General features: G+C 35.4%; 1 protein-coding gene across 1 annotated transcript in view; it reads right to left on the reverse strand.

Moving 5' to 3' along the window:
- Nucleotides 1–23,905, reverse strand: part of UBR3 (ubiquitin protein ligase E3 component n-recognin 3) — a 200,412-nt gene that overhangs the window by 145,081 nt on the left and 31,426 nt on the right. Inside the window, exons 2-5 of the mRNA XM_069577308.1 lie at nucleotides 16,422–16,561; nucleotides 13,318–13,476; nucleotides 7,516–7,659; nucleotides 6,904–6,953 (exon numbers count right to left, since the gene is read on the reverse strand). Coding sequence (XP_069433409.1) covers nucleotides 6,904–6,953; nucleotides 7,516–7,659; nucleotides 13,318–13,476; nucleotides 16,422–16,561 — 493 coding nt within the window. The remainder of the gene's footprint in view (nucleotides 1–6,903; nucleotides 6,954–7,515; nucleotides 7,660–13,317; nucleotides 13,477–16,421; nucleotides 16,562–23,905) is intronic.

Here is a 23,905-nt window from a genome sequence, read left to right on the forward strand (position 1 = left end):
TAGTATGAAGAATGTCATGTGCATAAATAGCCCTGCTGAGTACATAATGTTCTGTTACTCTAGGGACAGCAGGGACAAATATCTGACACAACTTGTATGAATAAAATTAAGTAGACAGCAGTATGCTCATTCAAGTAAAACTTTAAACAGGAAAAATCTTGCTGCTGTTAAAGAGTTTCAAACCTGTTTCTTCATTTTTCAAACTGGCAGAATTAGACTACGCCTAGGATCTCTTCCAATTCAAACTTACATTTTCTTAATTGTTATAACTCCCTCTCTATAGCAGTTTTTGAGATGTCATTGCCCTCTTCTCATCCTGTCTCCCTTTTCATATACTTTGCTAAATTATAAGAATAAAATCATGAAAGGGGTTTATTCAATAACCCTATGGGCCTGTAGAGTAAGGATGTAGAAATTCCAATCCTTAAGCCATATTCAGCTCTTCACTAAATTTCAAATATAAATGCTAAAAGCAAACATATAATTTGTGACTGCAGTTGCAAAACAAAATGCAATATGGCTTTAAAAGCTTTAAAGAAATTTTTAAATGGCATAAAATAGAGATTTAAGAACATCTGTATCAGTTCAGTTCAGTGACTCAGTCATGTCTGACTCTGTGACCCCATGGACTGCAGCACACCAGGCTTCCCTGTCCATCAGCAACCTCCAGAACTTGCTCAAACTCATGTCCATTGATTTGGTGATGCCATCTAGGCATCTTATCCTCCGTCGTCCCCTTCTCCTCCTGCCTTCAATCTTTCCCAGATTCAGGGACGTTTCTAATGAGTCAGTTCTTTGCATCAGGTGGCCAAAGTACTGGAGCTTCAGCTTCAGCAACAGTTCTTCCAATGAATATTCAGGACTGATTTCCTTTAGAATGGACTGGTTCCATCTCACTGCAATCCAAGGGACTCTCAAGAGTCTTCTCCAACACCACAGTTATAAAGCATCAATTCTGGTACATTTATATTAACATTTTCTATCTCCTTATCCTTTCATCTACTTTCTCCTTTATTTATTCCATCCTTATTAAATTACTGCTTGCATTTTCATCATTTATAAATGTAAAAATGCTTTGAAAAGAACTATAACACAAATTTAAAATAGTTTTAAATCAGTTTTTTCAAACATCATTAGGCTTCACAGGTGGCACAATAGATAAAGAATCTGCCTACAATGCAAGAGACATGGATTTGATCCCTAGGTCAGGAAGATCCCCTAGAGTAGGAAATGGCAACCCACTCTAGTATTCTTGTCTGGAGACTTCCATGGCCTGGAAATTTCCAAAAGCCTGGAAAGCTGCATTCCATAGGGTTGCAAAGAGTCGGACATGACTGAGCAACTGAGCACAGGGAACTCTACTTAATGCCCTGTGGTGCCTTAAATGGGAAGTAAACCCCCAAAAGAGGGGATACACATATATACATGGCTGACTCACTTTGCTGCACAGCAGAAAATAATACAAAATTGTAAAGCAATATATTACAATAAGGTTTTTAAGAAAGAGGGTGGAAATTCTTATATTTTCCCTCTAAATATATCACATTAAAACTCAATTAACTTACTTATTTATGATTACCTAGGCACAAAAGGAAACCTTTTCCATCCAAATCACTGGTCCTAATAAAATAATGTTTCTCATTATGAAATAAAAGCACAATAGAGACCCCAAGTACAGATTAGCAAAAAAGTTATGGTAATTTTAGTTTCTATTTTAATCAAATTCAAAACTGTATTCTGTTCCTTAAGTTGCAATGAATCCTAGTAAAATTTTAATATGTCCCTTTTCATTCTACCAAGGTAAAGATCAATTCTTTTAAAACTCTCTTATAACTTTAAATATAAGCTTTCATTCTCTTGAGATATAATAATACAACTATTATACTAAGGAAAACTTTGATCTTCTTTAAAACCCCTACAGTTGCCATTTCTGGCTAAAGTGGTATTTCATTATCATGTTATGGTTTTTCCCAACAGACAAGTACCACTTAAATAGACAGGAAATTACATAATCAATCACTATATTGTATTTAGCTATAATCACCAGTCATTTCTAGGCTGCCAAGAGAATCCAGGAAAAAGAATGGCAAATTTCACTACCTGGTTGTGGAAATTTTGAAACATGTTTATAAATTCTTTGACATCCCTACCTTCTGAGAGGTGGAATTTGCCTCCTTCTGCATTGAACCGACCTTAGCAACTCATAAGGAACAGAATGCAGTGGAAGTGATAGTATGTAGAATTCCAAGGCTGACACAGAACAGGCTCCACAGCTGCTGCTCTTGAGTTACTCACATTGGGAAAAGCCACAACTGTATGAGAAGCCCAACAACTTGAGACCACCATGCTGGAGAAGCCACACGCAGGCTGAGTTCCCTGTGCACAACCAGCATCAACTGATAGCCCTGTTCAAGCATCTTATATCTCCAATTCAGCTGACCCTTCAGATGACTGCAGTTTCTCAGCCAACAAATAACAGGAATCTCGTGAGATAACCTAAGTGAGAACTGCCCAGCTGCCATTCCCAAATTTCTGAGTCATAAAATTGTTAACAAAACAAAAAATGGTAATTGTAAGCAACAAAGTTTAGGACAAATTTGCTGCACAGAAATAATAAGAAAGGTTGGGTTTATCCACCTTACTCTAAAAACTCTAGACCAACAGAGAGGAGACTTAGCATCCATTTGCAACTCTACTACTAACGAGATGGAATTCACTTGTCGAGTGGATCAGTTTATTATTTGAGATTCAGCTTCCTCATCTTTAAGAAAGTTAGGCAAGAGGAACCCTCTAGAATTCATAATTTTTTAAACCTTCAAATTGCCTCCTTCACAACTTTTCTATTTCTAGCTCAAGATTTGACTTTGTTAGTACGTAAGTCAAGAAAACATATATGAAATTTTTGATTTAAAAAATTATGATCACAATCTTAAAATAGAAAATTTCCTATCACTAAAACCCTTCTATGACTGGCCCTGGGTAATGGTCTTATCTTTGTACTTTTCCATACTTGTCATCTTAAATATGTGTGTGTGCCTTTTTTAAACCGAAAAATACAGTCTCATAAAATTTAAGATACGCCTACCCTATAGTCTGGGGCTTTCCAGATGCCACTAGTGGTAAAGAATTGGCCCCCCAATGCAAGAGATGGAAGAGACCCAGGTTTGATCCCCGGGTCAGGAAGATCCCTGGAGAAAGGAATGGCTACCCACTCCAGTATTCTTGCCTGGAAAATCCCACGGACAGAGGAACCTGGCGGGCTACAGTCCATGGGGTCCCGAAGAGTCAGACACAACTGAACAACTAACACTTGCACTTTCCACCCTGTAGTCAAGCAATTCCGTATCTTAGCGAGTTAACTGCTCGAAAAGAAATACGAGCAGTGTATCTTATAATAAAAAATCGGAAATGACAAAAATGACTGGATAAACTGTGCTTACTCATATTTCAGAATACTGGTAAAACAACTACAATGTGTAACATTTGAGTAAACTTTCAATTTAAAATTTTAAAGATAAACTTCATTACTCTTAATCCATGTTTTAATAAACTTATTTTCTCTAGAAAGACAAGCAAAAATATCTATCATATGACCCATGGTAGCTGAAAATTTCAGTATTTCAATCCCTTCTACATACAAAGCACTAGGACAAAAAACATTTATCAAGAGCCTAATTTGTATCTGGTTCATGAGAGATAATACATATGTTATTCCCTTTAATCCTAACACTAGAATAATCACCCTTTTTTCATGAGAAAATTCATACTAGGAAGCTTAAAACCTGGCAGAAAGCATTGCGATACTATGAGGCGATATTCAAACTCAGATCTGTCTAGCAAGAGCTCAAGTTCCTTTTAAAGAAAAACCACAGTGGATATCCCTTCAACTTACATCCAGCTGAACAATTCTACTTCATATTTTTAAGTTTTCAGATGTCCAAATGACCCCATTTTCATTCCATTTAAAGGATATGATAAATACATAAAGTATAAAAAGTACTTTTTTTTTAATTGGAGGGTAACTGCTTTACAATGTTGTGTTGGTTTCTGCCATACAACGTGAATCAGCCGTTAAGTATATATACACATATATATATCCCTCCCACCCCACTCGCATGCCACCCCTCTGGGTGATCCCAGAGCAGCGGGCTAGGCTCCCTGTGCCACACAGCAGCTTCCCACTGGCGATCTGGTTTACTAAATGGTAGTGTACACGTCAATGTATGCACAGTGTCTCTCAATTCATCCCTCCCTCTCCTTCCCCTGCTGTACCCACAAGTCCACTCTCTATGTCTGCATCTCTATTCCTGCCCTACAAACACGATCATCAGTACCATTTTTCTAAATTCCATATATGTGTTCATATACTACATTTGTTTTTTCCTTTCTGACTTACTTCATTTTGTATAACAGGCTCTATGTTCATCCCCCTCAGTTCAACTGACTCACATTCACCCTTTTTATGGCTAAGTAATATTCCATTGTATACATGTACCACAACTTCTTTATCCATTGATCAGTCAATGGGCATCTAGGTCATTTCCATGTCCTGGCAATTGTAAATAGTGCTGCTATGAATATTGAGATGCATGTGTCTTTCTGAATCATGGTTTTCTCAGGGTGTATGCCCAGCAGTGGGACTGCTGGGTCATAGCTTTTATTGTTAGTTAAAAAGTACTTTTAAATAAACTAAGAGTTTAATTATAAAATACAATTTAAAGATCAAAAAGATTTTACTGCCTTTAAATATAAATATCAAGTATACTTCACAAACTCTAGGTAGTCTCAGCTACTATCACAAAAATAGCATTTTATGAGAATGCAAATTGAAATGAAGTATTTTGAAGTTGTCACCATCAACAACTATTTACTGTAACATAATCATAATTAAGGAGTAAATGATTACATAAATTATATTACACATAGAAGTTGATGAAACAAAGAATCCAAGAGAAATGAACAGAAGGAACACAGAGAGGACCTAAAGAACAGAGTAAAAGCAATGGTAATGAACAAAGAAAGGCCCTATTTCAAATCCTGTGATATCCCTCACAAAGTTACTTCTAGAAGAAATTCAAAAGCACCACCCCCCGACCCTGGGTGCACACTCACACAGAAGGATCTCCTTCCAGCACCCTACCATAAAATATGGTGTTGCTACAATGTTCAGTTCAGTTGCTCAGTAGTGTCCGACTCTTTGCGACCCTGTGAATCGCAGCACACCAGGCCTCCCTGTCCATCACCAACTCCCGGAGTTCACTCAGACTCACGTCCATCGAGTCACTGATGCCATCCAGCCATCTCATCCTTGGTCCCCCCCTTCTCTTCCTGCTCCCAATCCCTCCCAGCATCAGAGTCTTTTTCAATGAGTCAACTCTTCGCATGAGGTGGCCAAAGTACTGGAGTTTCAGCTTTAGCATCATTCCCTCCAAAGAAATCTCAGGGTTGATCTCCCTCAGAATGGACTGGTTGGATCTCCGATGGGCAAACAGTGGAAACAGTGTCAGACTTTATTTTTGGGGGCTCCAAAATCACTGCAGATGGTGATTGCAGCCATGAAATTAAAAGATGCTTACTCCCTGGAAGAAAAGTTATCACCAACCTAGATAGCATATTCAAAAGCAGAGACATTACTTTGCTAACTAAGGTCCATCTAGTCAAGGCTATGGTTTTTCCTGTGGTCGTGTATGGATGCGAAAGTTGGACTGTGAAGAAGGCTGAGTGCCAAAGAATTGATGCTTTTGAACTGTGGTGTTGGAGAAGACTCTTGAGAGTCCCTTGGACTGCAAGGAGATCCAACCAGTCCATTCTGAAGGAGATCAGTCCTGGGATTTCTTTGGAAGGAATGATGCTACAATGTACCTATGTACAATTAAAGTCACCACTGCATGTAAGAATTAAAGATTTTAAAATGTAAAAAATAAAAAACTTAAAAAAAAAAAAAAATAAAGTCACCACTGGCTATTCAAAAGTAGTATACTAAACTGCCTATCCAATTTGTTAAAAATTAACAAGTTCCTGTTAATTGTTAACTAAATGAGATTTCACAAAATGGTACATTTTGTAGAAGCCTTCTTACAGGGGAAATATGCTACTACAAACTTTAAATTATAAGGCATCAGATCCATTGTAACATATCCATAAAAGAAATCGTGCTTTCAAAAGAAGGATATTTGGCTTAGTTCATATGACATTATCACATCAAAATGGGTTTTTTCAAAGGAAAAAAATGTAAATGCTTAAAAACAATTTAGTTTTTAAAATGTCCAACATTAAATGTATAAATCAATAAAAATATGAAATTTAAGTTTTATAAAAACCAAGATTATAAACAAATATAGATCAAAAAGGAATTTTTCCTTATAAATTGCATACTAATAAACTACAGGAATGTTATATGTAATTTATTAGAAATATTATTAATAAACTATAAAAACTGACATTTCAAACTGACAGTCTATTTCTCAGTACTTTGCTTTTTTCAATAACTCTTGAGATATAAGATATAACTTTATTATGAGATTAGAAAAGAAGCACATTTCATATTCTTCTAGCAAATTATTCTAGACTTAGCTAATTTTTAAAAAAATAATTTCATTGTACATATGGCCACCACTTGGATAAATCTGGGATATTTTCATAGGAGAAATATCTATGCCTTTCTAGCTCTCATTTCTAAACTATGAAAACAGAAATTAATTTACAAACAAGAAGTAAAAATCTAGCTGCAGTCCTCGTCCTGTCACTAAGTAATTCTGTGACCTTGACTAAGTTACTCCACTCTGGGCTTCAGTGTCCATGTCTACAAAATGAAGAATTTCAACTATAAAATATCCACAAATTTGTATGGTAGTTCTAAAACTTTTAAATTCTACTTTTTAAATGTTTCAAATGTTAACTCACCTCATCTGAAGAATCTAGTTGTCCCAATGTTCCTGCTGCACTTGCAAAACCTTTGGAAAGGAGAAAAAAAGTTGTCCTTCATAACCGTTATATGTTACTTTAACCTTAAAATTACTTTAAAACATAACAATATCAAAAGCTAAAGTTTTGTTAAGACAACTCATTCTAACAGTTATCTTGGCAGAATTCAACATTTATCTTTAATAAATCTGGGCCCAATCAGTTTATATGTCAATACGAAACCTCCAGTGAAAACCCAGATTTAATAATCACAAATAATGTTTCAGAAGTACTGCTTTCTTTTCTTTTTAAACCATGGTTTACTAAAACACTGAACTACTAAAGTTTTGGGCTACTCTTAAATAGCAACTGCTACATTTTTCATGAGTTCAAATTAGAACCTTTGATAAACTAACTGAATCCCTTTGAAGAAAAACAGAGAATCTTCTTTGACTAATCTATCCTTTCTTGCTTACAAATTTTTACTACTTTTATTACTTTCCTTACAAAGAATGACATAGCACTTAAATTTCTTCAATGAGTAAAGCTTGAGGGGTTTCTTGTTTTAATACAGAAAAGTTACCGTTGTTCAAATTAAGTATTTAAACAAACCTTGAACTGCCAGAGTGCTAGCGCCAGCAGATGGCTCTTGGATACCGTATACAAGTTTATCCTCAGGATATGTAAGTCCAGAGCTCTTCAAAGCTATCAGGTATTTTTCATGACTTTTCCTTGCACAAGCATTTTCTCCAAGACCTAACATTTTAAAATACATTTAAAAATCAGAAAAAAAAATATTCCGTTCAAACATAAGTACAGCCACCTCAATAAATAATGTATACACATATAAAATATATGACTATTCTAATTGGAGGAGAAACCCTAGAACTAATAATATAAAATAGCTATCAGTCACTTCTGTGCTCATGTTTGGTATTAATAATATACAGCATGTTTATAGCAAATAATGAAATCCAGTAAGTAATTGAGCATGTTAAAGATGCCAGAGATTATATACAAAACACAGGGGGTTCAAAGATTAATAAAACATGATTCCCATCTTCAAGGAACTTTTATTGTAAAGAAAGGCAGATAATATGGTACGTGACAAATCCGTAGCAGACTTCACCACTGGGTTTCACAATCTGTGCTCTTATAATACCATGCAACCAGACTTACCCAAAGCAAAGTTTTGGGAAAGGCTTCCTAGGGAAAAGAGTGGAATTTTCAAATGTTATAACTGAGACTATTCTTAATTTCTGTTTTGCCAAGCATAAAATGTTTTTATAATGACACTGAAGTAATTAAAAGCGTAACTTGTACAGAAGTATCACTTAAAACAAATTTATTCCAAAATTTTGAGAAGTTTAGGTTCTAGAATTAAATAATCCTAGACATTTCACTTAGCATTCGATCATATTAATGACAAGTTTGTCTTCTATTTTGATTTCTAATATATTATGGAGAATAGAAAAATAATAAAAGAAAAATACTGACATTTGAAAGTTCTTTAAAAGAAAAAATTATTCTCTGGAAGCCAAGTTACCAAGTCATTTGCCACCTCTTAAACAGAAGCCTGGCGGGCTACTGTCTATGGCGTCACAAAGAGTCAAGACACAATTGAGTGACTAAGCAAACATACACACACACACACACACACACACACACACACACACACAGACTACACATCTTTAATTAAGGTTTCAATCTCTCCAATTATAAAAATATATAGTAAATGAGTTTCTTTAATATTTGCTGAGCTTTCCTCAATTTCCTCTCTATGCTAGTCTCAATAATTAGAGTAAAATAGCTTTGTTTTCCTAAATCTCTGCCCAATCTCTGGCCTAATTAAAAAAAAAAATGAAAATAAAACTTTCAGCACAGATTAAACAGGAATACATCTATCCTTCAATTCAAGTCCAAAATTAAAAGCAACCACAGTTTATAAAAAATAAAGGACTTCAAGGGTCCTATATAAGAAATGACTAAATATCTCCTGAAAAACAAAAATCATGTGTTTATCTCAGTAACAATAAATGAAATTTTTGTAATGCTTTTAATTAACAAAATATACTGCAGAGACTTCTCTGGTGGTCCCGTGGTTGAGAATCCCTGCTTTCCCGGCAGGGGTGCAGGTTCACTCTTTGGTCATGGAACTAAGATGCCGCATCCCAGACAGTACGGCCAAAAGAACACAAAACTTTCCTTTAATTATTTCTTAATTTAGTTGATCATATTTTCCTTTAACTTCCTGAACATATATGTAATAGTTTTTTAATCTCTTTATCTGCTAAATTCAACATCTAAGCCATTTCAAGGTCAATTTCTATTAGTGGCCTTTTTTTTGGCTATACAGCACAATTTCTTATTTTTTTGTCTAACAGTTTTTATTGTATACTGGACATTCTGATGACACATTATCAAAGATTTTGGATTCTGCTATCTTCCTTTGAAGAGTGTTAATTTTAATTCTGCAAGACTTACAGCCTGATCACATAGAATTTCTGAAGACTCGGTTTTATAGTTTGTAAGGGGCAAATCCCTTACTATTTTACAGTGGAAGTAACAAACAGATTCAACAGATTAGATCTGAGAGACAGAGTGCCTGAAGAACTATGGATGGAGCTTAGTGACACTGTATAGGAGTCAGCAATCAAGACCATCCCCAAGAAAAAGAAATGCAAAAAGGCAAAATGATTGTCTGATGAGGCTTTACAATGGGGAGGGAGGAGAAGAGGGGTTCAGGATGGGGAACACGTGTATACCTGTGGCAGACTCATGTTGATGTATGGCAAAACCAGTGCAATACTGTAAAGTAATTAACCTCCAATTAAATAAATAAATTTATATTAAAAAAATAAATAGCAATTTTTTTAAAAAGAGCTGTTAAAAGAAGAGAAGAGAAAGGCAAAGGAGAAAAGGAAAGATACACCCATTTGAATGCAGAGTTTCAAACAATAGCAAGGAGAGATAAGAAAGCCTTCCTCAGTGATCAATGCAAAGAAACAGAGGAAAACAACAGAATGGTAAAGACTAGAGATCTCTTCAAGAAAATTAGACATAACCTATGGAACATTTCATGCAAAGATGGGCACAATAAAGGACAGAAATGGTATGGACCTAACAGAAGCAGAAGATATTAAGAAGAGGTGGCAACAATACACAGAAGAACTATACAAAAAAGATTTTCATGACACAGCTAACCATGATGGCGTGATCACTCTCTAGAGCCAGACATCCTGAATGTGAAGTCAAGTGGGCCTTAGGAAGCATCACTAGGAACAAAGCTACTGGAGGTGATAGAATTCCAGCTGAGCTATTTCAAACCCTAAAAGATGATGCTGTGAAAGTGCTGCACTCAATATGCCAGCAAATTCGGAAAACTCAGCAGTGGCCACAGGACTGGAAAAGGTCAGTTTTCATTCCAATCCCAAAGAAAGCAATGTCAAAGAATGCTCAAACTACTGCACAATTACACTCATCTCACACGCTAGTAAAGTAATGCTTAAAATTCTCCAAGCCAGGCTTCAACAGTACGTGAACCAAGAACTTCCAGATAGTCAACCTGGATTTAGAAAAGGCAGAGGAACCAGAGATCAAATTGCCAACATCTGCTGGATCATCAAAAAAGCAAAAGAGTTCCAGAAAAACATCTACTTTTGCATTATTGATTACTCCAAAGCCTTTGACTGTGTGGATCACAACAAACTGTGGAAAATTCTTAAAGAGATGGGAATACTAGACCACCTTACCTGCCTCCTGAGAAATCTGCATGCAGGTCAAGAAACAACAGTTAGAACTGGACATGGAACAACAGATTGGTTCCAAATCAGGAAAGGAGTACGTCAAGGCTGTATATTGTCATCCTGCTTATTTAACTTATATGCAGAGTATACCATGCGAAATGCCAGCCTAGATGAACCACAAACTGAAATCAAGATTGCCAGAAATATCAATAATCTCAGATATGCAGATAACATCCCCCTTATGGCAGAAAGCAAAGAAGAACTAAAGAGCCTCTTGATGAAAGTGAAAGAGAAGAGTGAAAAAGTTGGCTTAAAGCTCAAAAATCAGAAAACTAAGTGATAGTCCCATCACATCATGGCAAACAGATGGAGAAACAATGGAAACAGTGACAGACTTTATTTTGGGGGGCTCCAAAATCACTGCAGATGGTGACTGTAGCAATGAAATTAAAAGATGCTTTGCTCCTTGGAAGAAAAGCTATGACCAACCTAGACAGCATACTAAAAAGCAGAGACATTACTTTACCAACAAAGGTCCATCTAGTCAAAGCTATGGTTTTTCCAGTAGTCATGTATGGAATGAGAGTTGGACTATAAAGAATACTGAGCACCGAAGAATTAATGCTTTTGAACTGTGGTGCTGGAGAAGACTCTTGAAAGTCCCTTGGACTGCAAGGAGACACAATCAGTCCATCCTAAAGGAAATCAGTCCTGAATATTTATTGGAAGAACTGATGCTGAAGTTGAAACTCCAATACTTTGACCACCTGATGCAAAGAACTGACTCACTGGAAAAGACTCTGATGCTGGGAAAGACTGAACGTGGGAGGAGGAGGGGACGACAGAGGATGAGATGGTTGGATGGCATCACCGACACGGTGGACATGAGTTTCAGTAGGATCCAGGAGTTGGTGATGGACAGGGAAGCCTGGAGTGCTGCAGTCCATGGGGTCGCAAAGAATCAGACACGACTGAGTGACTGAACTGAACTGAAGGGGCAAATTTATGGAAAGCCCAAGATCTTTGGGCTTCCCTGGCAGCTCAGATGGTAAAAAATCTGCCTATAATGCAGGAGACCCGGCTTTGATCCCTGGGTTGAGAAGATTCTCTGGACAAGGGAATGGCCACCCAATCCCTTTCTTTCCCAAGTATTCTTGCCTGGAAAATTCCATGGACAGAGTAGCCTGGCAGACTACAGTCCATGGGGTGGCAAAGAGTCGGACACGACGGAACAACTCACACTTTCACTTTCAAGATTCTTTAAAAGCCCTATAAATTGGCAGGAATAATCTCCAAACTCTGTCAAGGTTCTAGGCTTCATTAAGGCTGACCTGGAGTAGAACTTACTTTAAGGTATATGGCCTTCTGGTGTGTCAACTTGATGCCTAGTGTATTAATAAGGTCTCTCCAGTTCAGTTGAGCTGATACTCCAGTGTCTCCCAACACTGCCTAATTTCCATTATCTCTATTATATTTATCTTTACTATCTGCCATTAACCCCACAGCACTCTTTAGTAAGTCTTAGGCAGTCTCATCCTCATCCTATATATGTGTATCTCAGTTCTCAGCCAAGCACTTTCAGGTTCCTCATACATCTGACCCACAAACTTGCTATTCTGCCCCAAAGATTCCACAGGTGCCCTAAACTGTGACCTCTGCCCCCTTAACTCAGCTGGACCACCACACTCTGCTTCAATGCAAGCCCTCCACGTTACAGTCAGAAAAATTTTCCCCAGACAGAGATTCAGAGAATTGTGAGGCCCAGCTCATGCTTTTCGTTTCTCTAAAAGGTTTATAGTTCTGTGTTTCCTGTTGTCTAATGTCTGAAAACAATTGCCTCACATTTTTTTCCGGTTTTATGTTATGACATAAGGGCTAGCAATTTTTTGGTATGGAGGTTTTGTTAATGTCACCTCCCCTCACTAGACCATAAGTTTTGTAAGGGCAGGGATAGGAATATTTGGTTTACTATGTACCTTCCCCACCCAAGCTCTAATATATAGCCCAAAGCCAATCAGATAAGACTATCTATAAATAACACATGATTAACAATACACATAAAAACTTCACCACTCTAAAGAAGGAAGATAAATTTCAATTTTCAAAATATGCTGTTCATAAAAAATATTATTTAAAAGCACAAAGAACATTATTTAAAATATTCATAAGATTTTAAAGTAATTGATATATTTACCAAACTATAAATTTGAGCTAAGTTACCAAGATGTAAAAACTATTTTACATTACAGTACAAACATATTTAACAACTTTAAGTTTCATAACTTAAATTCTACATCACTATAAAATCCGAGGTTATACACACAAAAGTTTAGGGATACCAAACATGAAGACACAAGAATGATGGCTATTACTGTTTGGAGAAAGGGAGGTAGAGTATAATTACAAATACGTCACACCGAACTTGGGAAGTCTGGGTTCTAGTCCCAACTCCAAAATCAGTTAATCGTGATGTCTTAAACTGGTCATTTAATCTTTCTGGGGTTCAGTTTCTTTATCCATAATATAAGAAGTATTCTTAATAACTTTTAGCTTTAGCATTCTACTAAAATAATCTACATTTTACTTTTAAATTTTAAAATACATAATTTTTCATTATTACAGTAACATAAGTAAATTTTAACTTTCTTCTCTTTGAAATTTTACTCACCAGAAGTCAGATCTTTGTAGTTTTGTTGGTTTGTTAAAACCTGAGTAAGAACAGACCGCATTGCTCCCCCCATTTTAGTTAGATCTTCTAAAAAGGAAATTTGAGGTTCCAAAAGCTGAAGGACTTTATTAAGGTCTTTCTCTGATGGAACATCAGCTGCTAAAAAAAAAAAAATGCAATCAATTTTCTTTAATATATTTTGCTAAGAATAATATTGTATTCCCTTAAAAACACAGTAACTTAGATAACAGCATTCTATAACCAAAAAGTTAATTTAAGAACTCTTCAGAAAGCAGGCACCTACTCAGCACCCAGCTAGGGTAGACTTGTTTAGGAATTCAGTCCTCTGAGAAAAGACTGATGGAGAAAAGAGATGACTTCATAAGGTACTAGATGTCCCAAGTGGCTCAGACAGTAGAGAATATGTCTACAATGCAGGAGACCTGGGTTCAATCCCTGGGTCAGGAAGATCCCCTGAAGAAGGAAATGGCAACCTACTCCAGTATTCTTGCCTAAAGAATTCCATGGAGAGAGGAGCCTGGTGGGCCACAGTCCATGGGGTTGTAAAGAGTTAGAAATGACTAAGTGACTTTCACTCACTCACACACTCACTCATAAAGTATTAATCACTTAATCTGTGTAAAATGCATTCAACTTAGGGTTCTATGCTTACAGATATATACATGTAATCAAAAGATCATCTCAAAATTAGATGAACAGAGTTTAAGAAAAAGCTAAGATTACTCTCTAAAACAAAACAAGACAGAAATCAAATATATTCAGATATTATAAGACTACCAGGACAAACATATGTCAGTTCTAAATTAAAATCTGTGTAGCAAATAATCCATTCTTTATCATATTCCAAAAATAAAGACTCATGTTAGCTAAAGGTCAAAGCAACTAATTAGAAAAATACGGATGTTTTCACCAGAACAATTTTAAAATACCAGGCAAGATATGCTGATAGAGGGGAATAGAAGAAATCTAGAAATCTGGACAGCAACTTAAAAAGAATAGTTAAGAGGAAAAGAAAAAAAAAGATGTCTTAGAAAAACTGAGGCCTAAAAGAAAGAAATGAAGAGAGAGATTTAGAGCTTAATCGTAACCGGTTAAAAGAAGAATGCATATAAGGGAGCTAACAGGGGGCCTGTGTGCCCAAAGGAGACATCAAGTTCCTTAAACACTTATTAAGTATCTACTATATGACAAGCACTGAGAAGCAAAACTAAGTAAGACACAGTTCCTATCCCCAAGGAACCCCAACCTAGTTCAAAGATAATCTGTGAATAAAATTCCAGATAACTCCGAGTCATGGAATCCAAACCAAAAACCTTACTTTCTCAGTGGAAAACCATACTGTGTATTATTCTTCTTTCTATTCTCCCAATGACTTATGTCAAAACATAGTAGAAATTTAATTAACACTTGTTTTTGATTTCCAGGGCCTCTAACACAAGCTCTGACAGAAAGGATGGTAAAGTGAAATGGAAAACAGAACTCCAGGTAACTGTCAAACCATAAAATTATCTCAGCTTCCATTATCTCAGATTAGATGATTTCAAGTACTCTCTGTAATCTTTCTTTTTTCTCTTTAATTTCAAACCATGATCTATGCACAAATGAATGTGGTAGTTTACTTCTGCACAGACATAAGAAATTAATGCTGAGTACAAGCAGTAATACAGAGCGAAAAAGTTCAGAACCTAAGTTCACAAAATTCATCTTAAAACAAAAAAAGTGCTTCCATTCATTCCTTTATGCTTTCGGATAATGGTAACATAATTATCAAAGCTGTGTACCTATGTCATCCACCTCTTGTAACTGCTAAGTGTCACCAAGGAAAATATAATATATACTCATATTAATTACTCTTTGATTAAACTAATGGTAAGCTTTAAGATTTGTATAATGTGATTTCTACCTATTATTTTTCTAAAATAGGACACTTGCAGCATAAAATGTTAATATCCAAAAAAATCTGTTAACTAACATATGTGAAATAAAATGGAAGGAAATTTCAATAACACTGCTGGTCTCCAGTTCCTTCATTCCAAAGAGAAAGCAGTTTGGGACTAAATCAAAACAATATTCCTTTCCCTATTTTAATGCATACCAGAAGTATTTGACAAAAGACTGTATATTCTGCTTAAAATGTAGAAGTGAGGAACTGTAAGTATTTGCTCACAATGCAAATAACATAACAGTTTTAGAAATGATGACGATACTGTAATTCTTCACACTTCTAGATGCAAGAGAGAAGATAAAACATGTGTGCCATAGTTTCAAATTGGATTTTAAATTACTTACAGTATTAAATAATTTAAAAGCTCTAAAAGTAATGCAAATGCAGTCCCTTAAATGGTAAAAATGCAAATATCTCTAGAAAGGCAAAAGACATCATAAAAAGTTAATGTTTGGTTCATACCACTAATTGATATCTGTAATTCACAATGTCAGATTAAGAACTTTAATAAATGATATCTAAATCGAGACATTTAACTAAAGCATATTAATCAAGATTGTGACTACATCTTAAAAAGTAAGAATAATATCAGTAACTTGCATGTTTCTTTTCTCTTTTCAATACAATCAGGATACTCACAGAGATACATTCTACCAATAATATGGGAATAAGCAATTTGTTCCCTAAGTTGTTATGTACAGAGGGGAATAAATATATATACCTCTACAAAAAAAGGAGGAGGGAGAGAGATTGCTGAAATAGTTTATCTCCTAAAAATCTAAGTTAAAGTCAAACACTTTCAGGACTTCTTAATTCTGCTCTATCACAATACAATCACAAATCAAATCACTTCAATCCCATAAAATAATTATTTCCTCTTCTGCAGAAGACCAAATAAGTTTGATCAGAGACATTTACAACCGAGCAAAAGAGATTGCCACACTGTGCCGACTACAAGGTTATCTATGAGTCATATAATTGATATTTAGTGTGCTTTTATTTAGTATATCATAGTCATCACATAAAAAACATTAAGCCAAAAAAAAAGGTATCTGAAAAAATTCACCTCATTGTTAACGTTAAACTCTGTTAATTGAGAACTTAAAAAGAGTACTAACAAAAAGTAGATTAAACATACCTGGTTCATTATAGCCTTCTCTTAAATACTGAATAAGACAAAAAATAAATCTTGGAAGAACAAATTCAGACATCATCAGTAAGTCTTTGGGGACACAGGGAATATTTGAACTTGATTTAATTTGATGCCTTTTGCAAAACCTGTAATAGGAAAAAGAAAAAATAATTAATGGTGCTGTCAAATCTGCTATGAATATATTAATTCTATTTACAATATCCATAAAAAGAATGTGGGTCAATATCAAAAGGAATATTACTCTTTTTATGATTTTAAGGCACCAAGTTAAAAGAATATAGTTTTAACTGGTCTTTAAATAAAAATTGGCACTGAGGAAGATTTCTTCCTAGTAAAACATCATACCAGTTACATTTCAACTAGAATACAAAAAGAAAATCTCATTACCAACTTTATACTTTTTAACTGCAATTTATTAGTTTCAAGGATTAATTTATTACTTTCACTCATTATAAATCATTAAGTATAAATTGATTATTTCCCAAACTTGGGAATTATAACTTGGAACTATTTTAAAAACTTGCATTTTTCATTCTTTAACTATTTTGAACTTATTGCATTAATGAATAGATAAGTGATACAAATACTTAAAGTTTATTTGAAAAGTATATACACTTAAGTATGCACATTTCTTCTGATCTTATTTATACTAATTTTAAAGTATAACTGGTATATCTGAGCAAAACTGAAGTAAACTATTTTATATTTATAATCTGAATAGTCATAAATAAGATATTTTGTGACCAAACACAAAGTAAACACACTAAACATAAAACATACCTAGAAAGAAACTTATTACAACAGATGGAGAAACTATTTTAGCTGAAAAACATTAAAAATAGAGAATAGAGAAAAACCACATTCCCAAATGGAAAAACCTTTAAAAAAAAAAAAAAGTCTCTCTCACCAAACGCAATGACATTAGATTTAAATTTCAATGGGACTAATCACAAACTAATTCTAAAGTTCAAATGGAAAATCATATGTGTGAAAGAAAATAAGTAAAACGTCTGACAAAATGATTAATGACAGTGACCTACACTTTAAAACAGGACAAATCCAATATAATTTAATTTATGTAGTAATGTCTCTATAATGACCCATATGAGAAAAGAACCAAAAAAAGAGTGGATATATGCATATATATATAACTGATTCACTTTGCTGTCAACTATACTCCAATAAAAATTTTGTTTAATAAAAACAAAATAAAATCTGTGATAATATGGTATCAATAAACCACAATGGATTGCAGAAACAGACTATGTAATACCTAAGTCAATTAATGTAGGGGGGTAGAAGATTTTCAATAAATTGCTAAAGGACTAATTGATTACATGCAGGAAATAAATTTGATCCTTATCTTATACCATATACAAACTATATTCCACACAGATGAAAAATCAAGCAGGAAAAAATTTACCAGGAAGAAAATAAAATATTACTTATATTATCTCAAAGAACAGAAGTCAAAGTAAGATTTAAAACCAAAAGTCACAGAAGAAAGATAAAAATTGGCTACACAAATTAAAAGTTTCTATGCAGAAAACAATTACAAACTGGAAAAAATATTTATAACATATAAAAGATTGATATATATGATCTTTAAACTCTTGAAAAATGGGTTAAAAAAATAATTCATAAAAAAATCAACCAAGGTCATGGGCAATTCACAAAAGAAGTGAATGACCAACAAACATATGAAAAGATGTTCAAGTTCTGCAATAATCAAATGAATGAAGTTTATTAAAACAAAAATGAGCAATTAGAAAAGCACCATTTTTTGATACCTATAAAATAACTGGCCCATGCAATAGAGTCATTAAAGAAAGGCTTAAAGAAAATTTTCCACTTAGAGAACAGACTGTTACATCGATATCAATCTTAGTATCACCAGAGGAGGGAAAAAAAAAATCAGATGCTATGATGCTTATGAAGTACACAGTGCCATATACAAGAGTTTTTACCAACAAGTTGAACCTAAATGACACTAGAGCTAAGCAGTGAAGTCTCTAGAGCTAAGAGATAAAGAAACAAGTTAAATGACACCATAAGAAAGCAAACAGAAAACTCATGAAACTAGAACATTATATAGGACAAGCGACTCCACTGCAGCTGATCACTGCAACCTGTCAGTGGCTGAGAGAAAAAGGAGGGAGAAGAAGCACCAGCTAAAGAGCTTGAGAGACCCAGCAGCCAAATGTCACATGCGAACGGATTCTAACCTAAACCAACCTGAGAAAGGCATGTTTTAGAAAACAGAAGTCCAATTAAGAACTGAGTACAAAAAAAAAAAAAAGAACTGAGTACTAGTTTGTTAAATAATTTTATTAGGTAAGATAATGGCATTATGGTTATGTAAGAAAATGTTCATGGATATTTAACAGTAATAAGGAATTAACTTTGTTTAGGTATGACAACAGCATTGTGGTTATCACTGAATAGGACAGTCTTGTCTTTTAGATTTCTCTATATAAATGTTTATGAATAAAATGCTACAAGTATGAGACTAGCTTCAAAATAATTTGGTTGTGTGAAGGAAAATAAGTAGGAGTATACCAAGCCCAGCTTGAGTTGTTAACTGTAGAAACTGGGAGACTGATAAGGGGTTTTGTTATATTATACTTATTAAGCAGAATGTGGGCCAATGTCAAAGCCAATAAAGAACCACCACTTTCAGATTTTTAAGACATCAAGAAAAAAGAATGTAGTTTTAATTGGTCCTTAACAAAACATCACCAAAGGAGTTTTTTCCTAATAAAATATTGTATCAATTAAGTTACACCCATTGCTTTTAGACCTGTATGAAATTTTCTCCACTAAAGGGCTAAAAAATTTTTTTAAGAAAGAAAATACATTTTTTTAAACATGAATACTGAAGCATACCAGGGGGTGATCAAATACGTTTGGGATTTGTTTCAAAACACTTTGGCAAAACAGAAAAAAGAGGCAAAGGAGGCAAATGAGTCAAAAATCTTGATAAACACTGAGTCTAATGATGGGTTCAAAGTTCTATCTTTACCTTTGTGTATGGCTGAAATTTTTGATAACATAAAAATGTTTTTTCATCTTGCAGATTAGGGAAAATTCACTTCATTAACTCATTGGAAAGCATGTTCAGAAAATTGTTATCATACACATGGAAGAGTAAATAGATCCAGTTTGGGATAACATTTTAACAATATCTATTAATACTTTGGGCTTCCCTGGTGGCTCAGACGGTAAAGAATCTGACTGCAATGCAGCAGACGTGGGTTTAAGCTCTGGGTTGGGATGGTCCCCTGAAGGAGAGCATGACAACCCACTCCAGTAATCTCGCCTGGAGAAGCCCATGGACAGAGGAGCCTGGCAAACTACATTCTATGGGTGGCAAAGAGTCAGACACAAATGAGCAACAAATAAGCCCAGCGCAGCATTAACACGTTAGGTATTCGTAACCTTAGCTAAGCATTTCTATTTCTTGTAACTAGACAGAAATAATTCTAAATTTGCAAGAATATATCTACAGATATATTCACTGTACCACAGTTTGTAATGCAAAAAAGTTAGGAATTACTCATGTAATAGAATAAAGATTAACCAAAATTTTGTAGATCAATAAAAAACACTGAATTTGTTATAAAGAATGAGGTAGATCAACAAGTACTGAAGTGGAATTATATTTAAAATAAGTGAGAAAAGAATTGTACAACATACATATCTATGTACATATATATAAAATAATCTCTTTTATAAATAAAATTTTGGAAAAAGAATAGAAAAGAAAATAACATCTGTAAGAAGAAAAATATTTAGAAAAATGTACACCAAACTTGGTAGAAATTAACTGAAAATGGGATACAGCATACTTTTACTGTCTACATTAATTGTACCTACAATGTTTAAAATCTGTGAGATAAATATATGTATACTGTGTAATCAAAAGGAAAAAACCTACCCCCAAAATAAACAGTAAGTTATGCCATTCATTTGGCTTTAGTTCCACAGTTTGAACATTCATTCTTAACCTATTTTGGCTAATAGACCCTTTTCAGAATCTAATGAAAGTTATAACTCTTTCTTAAGTAAAAATATACACAAACACACAAAAATAAAACAGAGTGCTCACATACTACTTAAGTCTATCTACCCTTAAAGCAGAGCCTCCAAACATCAGATCAACAGATTACAGTGTAGAGATAGGTAGACTGCCTCAGTCCTCACACAGATAGACAGGCAGGGTCTGAGCAGCCTCCTCAGCTGCTTCTGTTTTCCATCCAAATATCATTTCCATATTTATCATAGAATGAAAAAAGTTAGGAAAAAAAAAAGTTACACCCTAAAAGGGCTTCCCTGGCGGCTCAGCTGGTAAAGAATTCGCCTTCAATATGGGAGACCTGGGTTCGATCCCTGGGTTGGGAAGATCCCCTGGAGAAGGGAGTGGCTACTTGGTCCAGTATTCTGGCCTGGAGAATTTCATGGACTGGATAGTCCATGGGGTCTCAGAGTCAGGCAGGGCTGAGCAACTTTCACTTTTCACTTTCACTTTTCAGTACACCTAAAAGTTCAAATCTTTATTTAAAGGGAAATAGGAACTTAAGAACTTCAGATAGGGTACACAAAATCTAAGTAAAATCAAAGAAACTTTTAAAATTCTCCCCTAAATCTAACATAATTTAACTGAAGTGCTTATAAGCATGAATGTAGAAACAGAAAGCATTCTTAGACGATTTCTGTTTACGAAAGAAATGAATTCAAAAGAACTACTGAATGGAGAGTGAAGAACATTTCAGTTCAGTTCAGTTGCTCAGTCGTGTCTGACTCTTTGCAACCTCATGAACTGCAGCACGCCAGGCCTCCCTGTCCATCACCAACTCCCAGAGTCCACCCAAACCCATGTCCGTCAAGTCGGTGATGCCATCTAGCCATCTCATCCTCTGTCGTCCCCTTCTTCTCCTACCCTCAATCTTTCCCAGCATCAGGGTCTTTTCATGAGTCAGCTCTTCACATGAGGTGGCCAAAGGATTGCAGTTTCAGCTTCAACATCAGTCCTTCCAATGAACACTCAGGACTGATCTCCTTTAGGACGGACTGGTTGGATCTCCTTGCAGTCCAAGGGACTCTCAAGAGTCTTCTCTAACACCACAGTTCAAAAGTATCAATTCTTCAGCGCTCAGCTTTCTTTACAGTCCAACTCTCACATCCATACATGACTACTGGAAAAACCATAGCCTTGACTAGACGGACCTTTGTTGGCAAAGTAATGTCTCTGCTTTTGAATATGCTGTCTAGCTTGGTCATAAATTTCCTTCCAAGGAGCAAGCATCTTTTAATTTCATGGCTGCAGTCACCATCTGCAGTGATTTGGGAGCCCAGAAAAATAAAGTCTGACACTGTTTCCACTGTTTCCCCATCTATTTCCCATGAAGTGATGGGACCAGATGCCATGATCTTCGTTTTCTGAATGTTGAGCTTTAAGCCAACTTTTTCACTCTCCTCTTTCACTTTCATCAAGAGGCTCTTTAGTTCTTCTTCACTTTCTGCCATGAGAGTGGTGTCATCTGTGTATCTGAGGTGATTGATATTTCTCCCGGCAATCTTGATTCCAGCTTGTGCTTCCTCCAGCCCAGCGTTTCTCATGATGTACTCTGCATAGAAGTTAAATAAGCAGGGTGACAATATACAGCCTTGAGGTACTCCTTTTCCTATTTGGAACCAGTGTATTGTTCCATGTCCAGTTCTAACTGTTGCTTCCTGACCTGCATAAAGGTTTCTCAAGAGGCAGGTCAGGTCAGTGTCAAATGGCTTTGAGGAATAACATTTCAACCTGGAACAAAGGTGAAGGAACAGCAAGAATGGTCTAAGCAACTTAGAAACTGAGGTTACAAAAATAACTATAAGATACTATACGTGTGTGCTAAGTCACTTCAGTCGTGTCTGACTCTTTGCGACCCCATGGACTAGAGCCCACCAGGCTCCTCTGTCCATGGAATTCTCCAGGCAAGAATACTGGAGTGGGTTGCCATTTCCTTCTCCGATAAGACACTATGAGATAAACAAACAAAATTGGTTTTTGCATTTTAGTCTGAGAAATAATATGGGGAACTAAAGCATCTTACATATTACCTAGGAAGTGCTCGATAAAGGTTTGGTGAAACAAAGATTTAATCTAATAGTAGAATTCCAAAAATGATTTCAAGGGCATCCAATTAAAGAAAAAACAGAACTCATTTAACAATCCCAGTTTTCAAACATGTTTTTAAGAACCACTATATGCCTGGTACTTAGGCCTTAGGAATAGAGGCCTTGCTCTCATATAGCTAACTTTCTATCGAGGGGAGAAGAGGGTTGAGGCAGAGGATAGAGAAACAAATTAATATGAAAAATAAGCTCTATGAAATAATACCACAGCATGATTTATAGAACGGGTCCATTAGGCACCTTTAAATTGGGTTTGTCAGAGAAGGCCTTTCTGAAGACTTGACATCTGGGCTACAGACCAAATGAAATGAAGGAGCTAGGCTAGGCATGCAAAGCTCTGTGGGTTGAGCATATTGTCAGGAGGTATGACAAATGAGACTACATACAATCAGGTTCTAAAGATCTCTCCTCAGGTGAACAGAGAGGGCTTATAGACAATCAGTATGGCTCCAAAGGAAAAATGGCAGGAAGTAATGTGTTTGCATTTGCAATTCACAGGTCACAGATTTTTTCTTCCAGGAACCCAACAGTTCTGAATGAGTAAGAAGGTTAAATATTTATTAGTGAAACAAGATGTTATGGCAATAAATAGGATAGTCAAATAGAACTATAGAAACTGTTGATAAAATAGCATCTCCAAATTTTATTTTACCTCAACTTAAAAAAAAAAATCTTCATTGAAATGACAGAAAATTGCCCAAAAGCAAAGTGTTCAGCTCAATAAAGTATCACAAACTCAACACATCCATGCTAGCAGCAACCAGATCAAGCAACAAAATATTATCAGCATCCCAGATGCCCTCTGTGTGATTCCCCTACTACCAAATTTAAATGACTAAAAACAGAGTTCTTATATGCTGAAAAAAAGAGAGGGGGCAGAACAGGACAAGAGGGAAAGGGATAGGATGACACGAAAGGAAAAGGACCACAGGATTCTGGTCATCCATTTGCAAATTACTAAGACTTGGCTGGGGGGAAGAAGGGCAAGGAGAAGCCAGCTCAAATAACTCAACCACATATTTCAAAAATTAGAAAAGCATCTGAGATAAGCTGCCCTAAAAATTAGACTATGGCATGTACATTACATTCCTAACTCAGCACAAATTACATACAAAGAATAATTTCACATATAATCTAAGGTAATTCATAGAGAGGGCTTTCTTGGTAGCTCAGTGGCAAAGAATTCGCCTGACAATAGAGGAGATGCTGGGTTCAATTCCTGGACTGGGAATATGTCCTAGAGAAGGAAATGGCAACCCACTCCAACATTCTTGCCTGGAAAATCACAT

The sequence above is a fragment of the Ovis canadensis genome, chromosome 2, assembly GCF_042477335.2.
Source record: "Ovis canadensis isolate MfBH-ARS-UI-01 breed Bighorn chromosome 2, ARS-UI_OviCan_v2, whole genome shotgun sequence".
Lineage (NCBI taxonomy): Eukaryota > Metazoa > Chordata > Mammalia > Artiodactyla > Bovidae > Ovis > Ovis canadensis.